Source organism: Cyprinodon variegatus, unplaced genomic scaffold, assembly GCF_000732505.1.
Source record: "Cyprinodon variegatus isolate N-32 unplaced genomic scaffold, C_variegatus-1.0 Scaffold1282, whole genome shotgun sequence".
NCBI lineage: Eukaryota > Metazoa > Chordata > Actinopteri > Cyprinodontiformes > Cyprinodontidae > Cyprinodon > Cyprinodon variegatus.
This window is the reverse complement of record NW_015151735.1, coordinates 157461-171157: the sequence shown is the minus strand read 5'-3', so window position 1 is coordinate 171157 and position 13697 is coordinate 157461. Positions and strand designations below refer to the sequence as shown.

The 13697-nt window shown below is 38.4% G+C and overlaps 2 protein-coding genes across 2 annotated transcripts; one reads left to right on the top strand and one right to left on the bottom strand.

The window, feature by feature from the left end:
- Positions 1-2450: 2450 nt before the first annotated feature.
- On the bottom strand, positions 2451-3574 carry LOC107102617 (transcriptional activator protein Pur-beta). Its single transcript, XM_015401994.1, has one exon. It carries the CDS (start codon positions 3534-3536, stop codon positions 2622-2624), a length of 915 nt encoding a protein of 304 aa, XP_015257480.1. The 5' UTR covers positions 3537-3574; the 3' UTR covers positions 2451-2621.
- A 1376-nt stretch (positions 3575-4950) lies between these two features.
- Positions 4951-7683, top strand: LOC107102619 (histone H2A.V). The gene is made up of 5 exons (XM_015401997.1): positions 4951-5110; positions 6624-6701; positions 6828-6941; positions 7029-7158; positions 7273-7683. The coding sequence occupies exons 1-5, from the start codon at positions 5108-5110 to the stop codon at positions 7332-7334; spliced, it is 387 nt and encodes a 128-aa protein (XP_015257483.1). The 5' UTR covers positions 4951-5107; the 3' UTR covers positions 7335-7683.
- The last annotated feature ends 6014 nt before the right edge of the window (positions 7684-13697 follow it).

Below are 13697 nucleotides of genomic sequence, written 5' to 3'. Positions count from 1 at the left end.
CCACAGATTCTGTTTAAAACTTGAAACTCTGACCGGTATCACTTTTAAACATATTGATTTCAGGCAAAAGAAGTGCATATAATTTTTTCTTTTTATCCATTTACTTCATAGTTAATCTGTCATCTTAAATAAGCCCCATCTTCATTTCTTTATATCAAAGTTTGATCTCTTTCAGATCGGTAAGGTCAAAATTGTATAAATCTGTAACAGTAATAGCATCGATAGCTTGAAAAACAGAAAACATTTATTTGATTGATCATACAAATATAGAACTGCAGCACTCTTAGTGGAAACAGGATAAAGAAAAACACGACTCTCCTGAGCAAAAACCTTTTTTTTTTATTATTTCTTGTTGAAAGGATCTTGGTAGAATATTACAGCAGAACACACGACTGAAACAGCTGCCATTTCACGTAACACAGTACAAGAAGAAGGATGTAGTTCAAATCGCATGTGTCATCTTATATATAGTATATTTATATCAATAGAAAAGGAAAGAAAATCTATTGCTCCCATGTGTGTTTTTTTTTTTAATATGGCATTTCTCTGCTGCTTTGGAGTGGGTAAACGTAAGATTCAACAAGACATTTGCACACCAAAAGGAAGTGGGACAATGAGAGTGAGGTTTCCCAAAAACACAGGAACATTGTGGCCTTTATAAAAACCTTACTAGGCTGAAAAGTAAACTTGTTTTCTATTGCAGTACAGAAATAAAACTTGCAATTGCTCTATTAAAAAAAAAAGGATAAATACCATAACAGAGCAATCTGAGAATGCAAAAAAAAAAAAAGAACACAAGGCTTCTCTGCATCAAAAGGGCGGCCAGCAAAAAAAAAAAAAAAAAAAAAAGTAAAAATCTGTAAGAGGAGCACTAAAGATGTAACGCTGATGGTTGCAGGTGTGTACGTTTGCGTCGTATGGCAACTGATGGAAAGCCAATTCATGAGGAAACGCTGCAAAAAAGCTGTGGACTGAAAAGAGGGAACACGTCGAAGCTCTGTAAAGTGAACTGGAGTGCTGAGTGTTTGCCCGACACACGACTTCAAAGAAGCCGTCTCTAGAAATTGCTATAACATAAGGCGTAGCCAATCTGTTGTTCTCCTTTTAAATTTTCCTCTAAGGAATAATAGATATATTAGGAAAAAAAGCAGGTATGAAATATAATCCCTGGACAGTTGCATCCAAGTTTAGTGTTTTAAATAAGCCACTTTAGGCAGCATTATCTAATAAATCTTATTATATTTGAATATATCTCTTTAAAAATAACTATCTATATTTGATTTTTTTTTTTTTAGTAAGTAAATCTCTTTCAATATTTATATATCTTTTGAGATACAATTCCCCATTTTGGGGTTTCTTTTTCAAAAGCACCTAATTTACTCTGTTACAATCAGACTGAATGTTCCTTCAGTCATAAATGGTCTGAGTTCAAGATTCAAGGATCCAAATGATGCACCCTTAATCAACAAGGTTGACCCTTGAGATAGATAATAAGAGCTCAAGCCTGGCAATATTAAACTGTAGCTTGGACAAAGAAAAAAAAAAGTGACCACTGCTGGAGGCATCAGCTCGCTGCCTCCCCTTCCGTGAGAAGGCCACACGGGTCAAACGTGGCCCCGTATCACAGGAGACGTCATCAGTTGCCACGGATGACTCGGCTGCAGCAACATCGGAATAGGATGATGCACAGGCACAGGGAATGCTGAACCCTCCCCCCCAAAAAACAAAAACAAAAGTGGGATTGTTTTTTCTCTATTTCAGCCCTGAGACACAACAAGCCACATTTGAGCAGGCCTCACCTCAGCTTAGCGTGAGGTCAGCACCTGGAGTTTGGGTGGGGGGGAGGCGCGGCTAGTAGGTGGGTCAGGTTCTTAGGTGTGAAGAACCAGGCGGGAGGGTTTTTTTTTGGACCCCTTTGGCAAATCCAAGCGGGTCGTGTGCTTGCAACAGGTAACCTTGCGGTCCCCACGCTGGGCCGGGCGATTTATAACCCCCCCACCCCAACACACACACACTGAGTTGACACTGTGGCTCAGTCTGGAGAAGCAGTTTGGTACTGATCACTTTTTTTTTTTTTTTTTTTAAACACAAACAGCCATGGTGAGCGATGCAAGCGCACTCTCACAGCCGCTCTGCACCTGCTGGTTGGAGTATGTCACATTTTACTCTTCATCATCATCATCAATACAGACTACAGGTCAGCACTGAGTGAGCTCTCACCATTGGATATCAGGCAGGAGGAGTTCAGGTAACCAACTGTTGTGTCTCTGTCAAACTTAACTCGCTGGGCTACATGTGAGGTTATCAATCAGACAATCAATATATAGATAGATATATATTAAATAGAGTATAGTTTATCAAAGGGGAATCTCATACAGAGGCTGACTACTGCAGTCTGCACTCAGTTAGCTATAACATCCATCTAAACTTTAGAAAATGTTTCTCTTACATAGACAATTTCTCAGTCAAATATACTTTTTTTTTTTATCTTACTCTGTTTTAGCTTTTTATAGTTCGATTCGTCATGCACAAAATAGTCGTTCCTCTGTTGTATCTCCAGGCTTTGCATCATTTTGTTAACTTAAACCACCCCAAACCAAACAAACACCTCTCCCTGTGGGTCAATCGTCGTCCACGTCGTCCCCCTCGGACTCCTCTCCGGTTCTCCGCTCGTACATCTTGTCCCGGTGCCGATCCTGGATCTCCTTCATCTCCTCGGCGTAGCGGCTAAACGCTCCCCCGAACTTGCTCCACGCCTTGAAGGGGATAGTTATAGAGTTCCTGTAGCTGGGCTTAACCTCGCTCACCCGTAAGAAGACGCCGTACTTGTTGGACCCGACGTCGAAGAAGAAGCGTTTGGAGTCCACCATGATCGACGTGCCCTCCGGAAGTTCGGTGTAGCCCCCGGCTCCTCCGCCACCGCCCAGCTCATCGTCGTCTCCCCCGTAGTCGTCTATCAGCTTAGCCAAAGCGTCGCGGAACTCTATTAACCCTTGAGCGGGGAGGGCGATGGTTTGGCCGGATTGCATGCCGGCTCCGGGAATGCCCCCCACTCCGAATCCGGGGCCTCTGTTGACGGTCTGTCGAATCCGGAGGAACCGACCCCGTTGGTTCTCCTTAAGGTCGAGGTAGTATTTTCGGTTCTCACGCACCAGAAACTCGCTCTTCAAGGCCCGTCTAGGCCCGCTGTCATCACCGCTGGACGACTGAGCAATCTGCTCCGGGGTGCTAGGCCCGAGTTGGGCGTAGTGCTCTATAAAATCACCAAGATAGTCGCGGAACTCAGCTGCAACTGACATGGAGAGGGTCAAACGACTTTTAGAGCCCCCGGCGCCGACCTCTGCGATTTTGATGAACCGGCCTTTGGCGTTCTGTTTCACGTCAAGGTAAAAGCGTTTGTTCTGAATGTCCAGTCGTTTCGAAGCCAGCTCCTGGGTCTCTGGTTCGCGCTGGTAATGCTGAAATCCACCGCTTCCTCCCCCGCCGCCGCCGCCGCTGCTGCCACCGCGCTCACTGCCGCTATCCCCATCCGCCATCTTCGCCACCAGCAGCCCGTTTCTCTGCGTATGCCTGACCCCCCAAACCCTCCCCCTTCTCTCTCCTCCGACAGCCCAGTCGAGATAGCGGAGAATACTGGACACTGCTTCCTCGGCACTGATTGGCTACTTCGGTTGCCAATGAACAATGTCCTGCGTTTTCATTTGGTTTTTAATCTGTCAATCACTTGGAGTCCTGCCTTCCTTATGACGTTGGTTTGGATCTGCAGTGTATTTACGAATCAGAACAGCTATCCCGACACTTCGTTGCTCCATGATAACCATACGTCAGCGCGCCCGCCATATTGGGACTGACATTTTCTCGTTAGAAATATTCTTATAAATATTCCGAGTACAAAAAAGCCCATTAAATGTCAATATTATTATTTTTTGAGCAGTTAATAAAACACAATGATATTATATTGTTTATCTTAATAGCTGTCATCAACAAATAAAAATAAACGGCGCACAAACTATAAAAACTTAATTACAAAATTTGGTGTTAAAATACATAAACCCCTCAAACATGTGTATCTTATTTTTTTCATGAAATTCGTTATATAAAAGAGGTCCTAGTAGCTTTGAATGACACACTTTTAGTTTTGAAATGAAGAGATGGAAAGGCATTTTTGAGTTGCATATCTGCTTTTAAAAATAATAGTAGGTCAAAAGAGTACACAAAAACTCAACTGAAATAAAATCACAAATTAATCCTATTTTTAATCAAGTTAAAATAAAACTTAACAAACAAACAAACAAATACTTTAGCTAGAGTTAAATGGTATTTGGTAAATATCTATTCTGAGTAACTAATCATAACATCTGATTTAATATTTTACAAGTATATATCTGACCGACAAATATAGAAGGGTATGTAGTTAGTAATGATAGCAGAGATAGCAAGAGAATTATAGAAATATACAACATTAATGCATAAATAAATCTGCCATCTTTTTTCCAGATCAGATTTTTTTTTGTAATATACACCATATTTAATTTACTGTGTAACATGTTATACTGACACTTTAAATGTGTGTTTATTTGCATTTTTGTTCAAAAGAATGTTGTTCTTCACTCAGTTACTATCACATTACATATTAAATGCGTATTAAATAAATATATAAACATTCAATAACTTATCTATTGGTCATTATACTGATGGGGCAGAAATTTTCTCAAAACGATCTCATTGGAATATTAGTGCATAATGACGCTGTAAATACAGTATTTCACAGTTTATCTCAAATATATGACTGTATCATACATTTTTGGGATTAATATGACTGGAAGGACACCCCGCACAAACAGAGCCCCGCCTACTTGTTGGTTTCGTGCGCAAAGACAGAACAGGAGAGCTACTCGAGTGGGGGATGGGTGGGTTCTCTGCACGTCGCGCGGTGATTGGTTAAACGGCAGATTCGAAGTAATAACGGACTGTCTGATAGGTTGGCCGGTCTCCCACGAGGGGTCGCGAGCAAAAGATTTGCAAAAGGGTTTATTGTTTCTTTGCTTTCGGGAGCTGAAATTGTTTCCTACCCTCAGTTCTTCAATCTAATTTCCAGACGAAAACAATGGTACGTAAACTCTGATTAAAGTCGAACGCATAGCCGAGGCGTTCAAGTGTTTTTAGAGTATAAAACATGCTGTGCCGTTTTGAAATACAGCTGGGAAATTGTGACTGGAGTGATTTGAAAGCTTCGGTAAAGGACTGTCAGCTAGCGAGTTAGCATGCTTGCTCTCTTAGCGGTTTCTTGACGAGTGTTGAGCCTTAAAGCCAGCTGATGGTTGCACTACTTGTTATTCGTGATATGCTCTATTTTTATAACTCGCACCTTGTTTCACCATGAATCTTCTTTCTACAGTTTGTAGCTTTACTAGTATAAAAAAAAGCTCCACCAGCAGGCTAACTTGACATGTTTTGTGTGCTCTGTTGATGGTTAGTAAGTGGTGTAGAAGAAGTTATTTAAATGACTATCTCAACGGAAATGGAGCATGAATGGGAACTTTTCCTTTTGCTGTCGTTGAATGAAAACTTGACCGCTCTCGGTCTCCAGTAGGCGCGTCTGTTTTGATTGACGCGGGGACCTGAGCGTCAACCCGCTGACAGTTTATACGTTTATATTGGACCTTATTGGCTTCTATATATATTGATTTTCCTAAGCTTTTATTGTGTGGTTCGGTTTGCGGTTTAGGCTGACATGTGTGACTCCCTTCCTTGGTTTGTTTAATTTAAGATTGGCGGGAAAGCTAAACTGTTTAACCGACGGTCGGTAACGTACGGCACCGAAGTTCGTTTCCGAATCGGAGCTAAAGTAAAGGGCTATTTCACATTATTTTTAAACTGGTATCTCCTACCTTAGGTTGAAAATATAGAGGACGGTGAGACTTGGATTAAACTATTTTGCTCAAAAAGATTGTGTAACTTTTTTTTTTAGTATTGAAATCTGATTATAAGTTGGTGCAAAAATAAAATATAACGATGCTATTTTGGTTGAGTTCGTGTATTATTACTTTTAGGGATGACCATATTGACTTGCAGTAATACATTTCAGATTTAATCATTCTGAGCATAATTGTCTTCAACATAATAACTTGGGTTTAGGAAGCATAATGGTGTGTTTACAAATCACAAACTGTCTTTAATCAGCTGGGAAGTGCTGCAGAATAAATAGGTCTACATTTAATTGTTGTGAAAAGGGAAAGAGGGAATTAAAGTTTTCTAAATAAATAAAAAATGTGTTTTAATATATATTTCCTAGGTCTACAATAGTGTAGGTCAGGTTTATATAGTTTAACTGGTTTAAGGATGATCCAGATTTTGTTAAAGATGTGAAATCGCCCTTTATCTAATTCTGAGCTTATAATTAAAATATAAACCTCCATCTGTTAGAGGCCTGAACAGCTTATTTATAGGAATCTCCTGCTTCTTATAAAATCATCAGTATTGTTTATAATAACTGCATTTGAAACATTTTTTTAACTTGAGTTTCATCTCATTTTATGCACACAACCAGTTTTATCTTCTACCTAATTCTGCTAGTTTATTGTTAATGGTTTGCTCACTTTATTACTTTATTTTCTATGCAGGCCGGTGGTAAGGCAGGAAAAGACAGCGGGAAAGCCAAGGCGAAGGCAGTGTCGCGCTCCCAGAGGGCTGGGCTGCAGGTATATCTCCATTCACTTCAGTTTGACAGTTTGTGGTGTTTGCTGCAGGTGTTAAACGAGCTTGAACTGAAAGATTTAGTTGCTTTGGTTTATTCAAACCGCTGCCTTGTATCTGTTTCCTGACAGTTCCCAGTGGGTCGTATCCACAGACACTTGAAGACTCGCACAACCAGCCATGGTCGTGTTGGAGCCACAGCAGCTGTTTACAGTGCTGCCATCCTCGAGTACCTCACTGCTGAAGTAAGTCCTTCCTTTTGTAGGCATGTTTCTGCTTTGTTTTTGTTCCAATGTTGTTGTGTTTTTTAAAACAGCTTATTATCTGATTAGGTACTAGAGTTGGCAGGAAACGCCTCCAAAGACTTGAAAGTGAAGCGTATAACTCCCCGTCACTTGCAGCTGGCAATCCGTGGTGATGAGGAGTTGGATTCTCTTATCAAAGCAACAATTGCTGGTGGAGGTAAGCAACGTTGTATACAAGCCATATTCAACATGCATTTTTATACTAGGTTTCGTGTCTGTGCAGTCATGTCACATGACTTTGGTCATATTTGGGTGATTTGTTTATTTTTAGGTGTCATCCCCCACATCCACAAATCCCTTATTGGGAAGAAGGGCCAGCAGAAGACTGCATAGACGCCACGTTGACCGGATATTTGGGGGCTTGGGCTTTGTTTGGACCAGGAGTTCATGTTTTGTTCTTTTCTATTATTAATATTATAGCAAACGAAGAGTGATTGTTAGACTTTGTGTTGGTATATTTCTCCCGTAAATAGATAAGTACAGAAAATCCCTTAACAGCAGTAAACCCTTTTTTTTTATGTCATTGTAGACTGTTTGACTGGAGAGTTCATGATTATTGAAATGGACAGTGAATTTGTTCGATTGGCTTGGAAATATGTGATGTTTTATACTGAAATTGTTTAAAAAAAGTCTTTTGTATAAAAAAAAAACTTGTTTTGTGGTTATTTTTTTCTTAAAGTTACAATATTTCCTAACCTGTTTTTTAAAGACTCTGAGTTTTGGAGGTTTAATTGGGCCACAGCAGGTAAATGTGACCTTTTTCTTCCCTTTTCAATTAATGTAATATTTTTTGAACTGCACAGAGATACTGGTTTTGAAAGTTTTTTTTGCATCAAAATATCAAACATGTACTGTACCAGTCTATACAGTGTTTTTTTTTTTCCTTTTTTTCTCTCTCTTTGTAAATGTTTACAGTGTTCTAAAGCTTGTTAAACTTGAAAATACGTATTGACAGATGTGATCACGAACAGTGTTTTGTTTTTTTTGTTTTTTTCTTTCTCGCTCTGGAACAAAAAGGTTTTGTTTTTTCTTTACTGCTGATGTCTGACGGTGATGCTGACAGCCGAGATATTGGTGAGAATTTTAACCAAGATTAATTGCATTTTTTTTATGTATTGGCAGACCGAACTGTCCTCATATGTCCATTTCATTTTTTTTTTTTAACAAGTTGAAGCGTTTTCTAATAGTTGCGTGTTCAGGACAATGACTGCATATTTTATCTTTTAATAAATATCCTTGACATGTACACTGCCTTGTTTGAAACCTGTACCTTGATGGTTTAACTATTTTTCAGCAGGTGGTCAAAGCTAAAGCACGGTTCACCAACACAATATGTAAGCTCAACTGTTTGCACATTTCCTTTACATCCTATGGATATGTAATCCACTAAAAGTAGAAAAAAATAAGACAATTTTCTGGTGCTTGGTTGAAGCCTTTCCAGTAGAATTGCCACTTAACACCAGCAGGGGGAGCTGCAAGTTCATTTAAGTAATACAAAATGCCAAACATTCCTTTTGCAAAGCACCTAATTCTCTGCATTTCAGAATGACTTCAAGGTGGATGGATTGTTGTAATAAGATGCAATGAAAATATGTAGGTTTTAAAAGCTCAGTGGTTTAAAAGAAATGCACAGGGGGTAAAAGTATCAGTATATGGCATGCACAGTATAGCATACATTGGAATAAATTACAACCACTTCATATTTTAAGGTTATACACCTCAGAATATGACAATCTGGTCTTTCATTTGAAAAATTATTTAAATCTCAGCTTAAATGAACCAAAAATAAGCAGCGTGAAAGCTGCGTGTTTATATCAAGGAACACATTTTTTGTTGCTGTTGGGATTTTAAAACAAAATGACGGCTTATCAAGTTCACTTGGTTCATCACCATCAGGAAGAGAGCCTCCCTCTCTTATCAGTTAAATGTTTTTTTTTTTTTTAAGAAAAAGACACAGGGTTTCTGCCTGCTTTATTATCAGCACACACAGATCTGCAAAACAAAGGAATAATAGACAACTGATTTGAAACTTAAGGACTTAAGAAAAGCTTCACACTGACTGCAGTCGTTCCTGCAGATTTTCTATTGAAGTTGTGGCTTCACCACCTTAATAAAGGTAGTTCCCCATTTGTTTTCCCTTCCTGTGTCACCTGCTGGTTCTCTGCTGGTGGAGCTGCTTGTGTTTCCTTGAAGGAGCAATGTTGCAGCAATAAAGAAAGTCATGTTACATTTAGCATTTTATAAGCTTTAATTTCAGTCACTTAAAACAAGGAACCCTGCATTAAAAGCCTGTCTTGCTTTGTTAACAGTAAGAATGCTATAATGATTATAACATGATGCATCTGCTGAAACCAGCGATATGGCTCAGACAAAAGCAGATTTCAGAGTATCTGCAATACACTCCAATAAAACAGCTCAGGCCCTGAGGGCAATTAGTTTAACTCTTAAAATAGCTTTAAGAGGCACAGTGTACAATAAAAGATTTAACTCTAACAGGCTTCTTAGTAAATTCCCATTTGTAGTCCCTGTCATACAAGGACAAGTAAAATAAATAAGATCTTTGTACAGAAACTATGGTAGAACTTATTTTAAGATTATGTTTATAAGATACCAACCAAATCCAAATGTCACAACACATCAGTTTAATATTAATATAATGCATAATCATCTATTTAGGTAAACAAACATTTTTGACAGATTAAATGGTTGAAATTTTCCCTTAAGTCTGTCTCTCTTTTGTTTGCATAATAAAGTAGTAATCTGATCAAAATCAGAGCAGGCATGAGGATGTAGATGTTTCATTTCCAAAAGTGACTTTTGTTGTGCAAGATAAGTATTTTGAAGATGTTTAGCAGATAGATTTAATTTTTTGGTGCATTTATTTTTAGTCACTTTGTTATTCATTAGACTACAATTATTGTAATTGATCAACCTATTGACTTGTCTCAATGTTAATGAACAGCATAGTCTAGTTACCAAAAGCAATGGCAATATTTATTGCATAATACTTCTAAATTGTCAGAACAGTGTGAAATGGTCTGCAGACTTTTAGACCTATGTAAACAGGCTCTGCCATGAACTCTGATGTGTTAGCATTGCTGAGTGTTCATCTGAGCAAGGCGGGGGAATGTTGCGCTCTTGATTACTTGTTCACGTAAAATATTTGCCTTTTTTTTGGTCCATTTTGGCAAAAAGAAAAAAAACTAATAATTCTAGATTTCTTCTGGTGTTTTTTTTTTATTTTTTTAAAAACCTTTATTTTACCAGGAAGTCCTTTGAGATAAAATCTCTTTTTCAAGGGAGACCTGGCCAAGAGGCAGCAGTACAATAAGACATGGTGTAGAGAAGCTGACATTGTCTCTGGGATCAGTTTATATAAACAAATTTGAATGTTAGTGGACCTGAACTGTGTGCATTGATATACATTCATGAATCATTTCCTGAAACATTTTACTTACATACTCGAAAGACTAAATTGCATGCATACTGTTCCAAACCACAACCAGCCATTATTACAAGAAAAACCAAAACAAAACTTTTACGGTTACTTTATTTTGCAGCATAACATGATCCGTAAGGATGGACGCGGGTCAAAAATAAAGAGACAAACCATCCCTTTTTGATCTGTTCCTCAATCAATATTATAGTTACTGATTATTTCGCTGTTTGTGTGCCAAACCTCCCAGGAATGCTCCTGCTTTACATTTTTTCAGAATAAACAGCCGAAACATTCATCTTTTCCAGTTCGAGTCTGAAAAGGCTCCCCATCCTGCTGTGAACTGAGGCAGAAAACAGCGGGAGGAAAAACAGGTAATGCTGTAGGAAAATGTTAGGGAAGCAAACATTTCAGAAAATAAAAGAAGAACTTTAGGGATTTCAAAAATAACAACACTAACGAAAGAAAAAGACATTCCTAGAATATATTTCAAAGGCATTCCATGGGTTTTTAGACATGTCTGCACTTCTTTAAAAGCAATTTCTAATTTCTTTTTTTTTTTTTTTCATATGTTTGATTTGGGTATTTTGGTAACAAATAAATGTAAACTTAAGAATGACCAATTAATGCCTCTAATTAGAGAAACTAATCAAATAAAAGTGCAACATAGCTGGTAGAACAATCTATAGAAATAAATAAATGATTTAAAACTACATGGATGGATTGAAGATCTGCTGTTTGGCAATAATCAGTTCTTTGTGGAACTGGGAATGTGTATTCTTCTGATAAATTTTTCTGTTTCCCTCCATTTTGTTTTGTTTTTTTCTTCTGTTTTTTCAGATATTTTTCAACACCACATTTCATTTCCATAATATCGTCCACTTTTTTTTTTTCTCTCTCAAGTGACTTCTACATTTCCCTTCCCTAAACTTCTCTAAACTCACTTCCAACATCAAACTGGGAAGTCAAGTTATTTTTACCTATGTATTTCTGAGGATTCAGCTCTCAAATTATTAAAGTAAAATCAATTTAACTTTAATTTTTACATCATTTCAGTGGTACAGTTTAAAATAGATTATGGTTAAAATTAAGTATTATTTCCTTCCCTTTTCTCCACATTCTTTATGCGGCTCTAGGTTTACTTTGTGTCAAACACTGAAATAATTGAGTTTAAAAAATCTGCATCCGTTTTTGAGCAAACTGAAGGGTAAGCTGCACAGGTAAAGAATCGTAGACAGAGGTTAGAGCAGCACACAGGTCAGGATGTCAGCACAGGAGAACTGGACCATGAACCAGTAGAAGAAGGACGTTTTCTCTCCATTAATCCGGAAAGACCAGGTGGATGAATTATGGGCAGGAAGTCGTCCTGGACCATCCACCCTGTCATGGATACAATATCTGTTGATCTTTTTGTGGCGTTTTTCAGCAGGAAAACACACCGTGTCTGAAAGCCAGACTACTTCTCGACATGTTTATTTCGAGGTGTTTACTTAATCTCCAGATTTCATGGATCTTAATATAATTGTAGTTTTTAAAGGTTCAACCATACATCCACTGCAATCAGCTTAAAGGGTCTGCTGCTATTGCTGCCAGAAACCCAATTGAATTACACCAGAAGGAGACCAACACACTATTAAGGTGTTGGTCATAATAATTTGCCTGACAAGTGCCTGCTTTTGTGAATTATTACCAACGCTGCCTTTATGAACTAACTTATGTGATATAATGGTTTTAAAATAGCTGTTTTTGAAAACAAAGCAGGAGGAAAGTGTGTTGCTGAATGTTTGTCTATAAAAACATTAGACTCTGGTTCATTTTTGTGTTTGTAAAGAAAGCAACAACAAAAAAAACACCTACAGATGTGTCATTTTGTCGATTAATTAATTTCCAATACGCTGTGCTTCTCTAGTTATTTCCTTTGCATTTATTTTGCCTGAGGAGTCATAAAAGCTGTCTGTCACCAGTTGCAAATGATGTGCAGAGATGAGCGATGCGTCGTAGGGGAAACGATCGCTCTGAGAATGTCAGAAACAAGGGAGAAAAGCTTGTTCCTTACCAACCAAGTTCTGTTTACTCCTTTCTGGCTCCGAAGTCTAATGGCTCTGAGGCCCTGATGATTAGATCGGTGGTAACTCACAGCTGACTGACAGGGGAGAAATCATGGCAGCACCAACAAATCTGACCTTTGCAGAAACTTCTCCGACATCCAGAGACCTCTGATCTGAATCACTGATCTGATGTGTGCTATCCAATTATCCATCACCCACGCAGGATTTAGCTCATGGGACGCCTCATTTTTCTAAAGCAGAGTCAGATCGCTGCTGCTTTATTATTTTGCAGAGAAGACAGCCTCACTTTGCTGCATTTACCCTCAAAGAAATATTTGAATTAAGGAGCTCGTTATTTGACACAGAGGAGTAAAGCCCAGGAGACCAGAAGCTGGCTTTATTCTCATGTACTGGTGATAATAACATGTTTAGAAATGTTTGTAGAAAGTGCAACAATCAAAGCATTTAGCAAAACAATTTTAAAGGAGAAAACAGGTCATATTAAGAATTCAAACTTCTAAAAGTACTTTAAATATGAAATTATTACATACGGTTCAATAAACGATAATTGTTTTTTTTAATCAAGATTAATTTTAATTTGAATGTGCTTTACTGGAGGCATCCATGTTTGTCAAAGAACACTACTGCCACCTACTGGTTTGAGACCTCACAGTGTGATATCGGCTGTTGAGCAAGTCCCAATGATGTATAGCCCAAATGCTGGCTACATGTTAAGTGTTTTTTCTCTGGCCAGAAGTTCGATGGCAAATCCTTCGTTTTCAAGTTGGAAATCCAACGATGAACCCATGGAGGATCTTGAATCGGAAAGATGAAATTACAATTTTTTTTTCATGTTTACCCGATGTATTACAACATCCAACTGCCATGCACGTGGGCATTGTCACTTAAACTATAGCTCTTGCAAATTTCAATGGTGCAGTCCTTTCAAAATCTTAAATAATTGTTGTTGATTGAAGGTGTGTAGAATAGTTCCCATTGATTTTGCTTGTAAAGAGAGAATGGCACTCTGCTTACCACACCGTGATGTCACTGCCGGAAGATGTCTGCTAGGGTTTCTGTTTGTGGGAAATGTTTTTGTGTTTTCTTTTGGTGTCTCCATCCATCCACTTGATGGTGCCCTTTTTTCCTTGTTGGCCTGGAGGGCCTTTTCTTACCTGTTACTACCCACACCTGCGGCTTGTTTGATCATTA

What these genes read in the sequence shown, in the direction of transcription:
- LOC107102619 (XM_015401997.1), top strand. An exon ending in CCCAGAGGGCTGGGCTGCAG is followed by an intron (nt 6,702 to 6,827) that starts GTATATCTCCAT and finishes GTTTCCTGACAG; the next exon opens with TTCCCAGTGGGTCGTATCCA. An exon ending in AGCAACAATTGCTGGTGGAG is followed by an intron (nt 7,159 to 7,272) that starts GTAAGCAACGTT and finishes GTTTATTTTTAG; the next exon opens with GTGTCATCCCCCACATCCAC.
- LOC107102617 (XM_015401994.1), bottom strand. Translation starts at nt 3,536, where the DNA reads ATGGCGGATGGGGATAGCGGCAGTGAGCGCGGTGGCAGCAGCGGCGGC.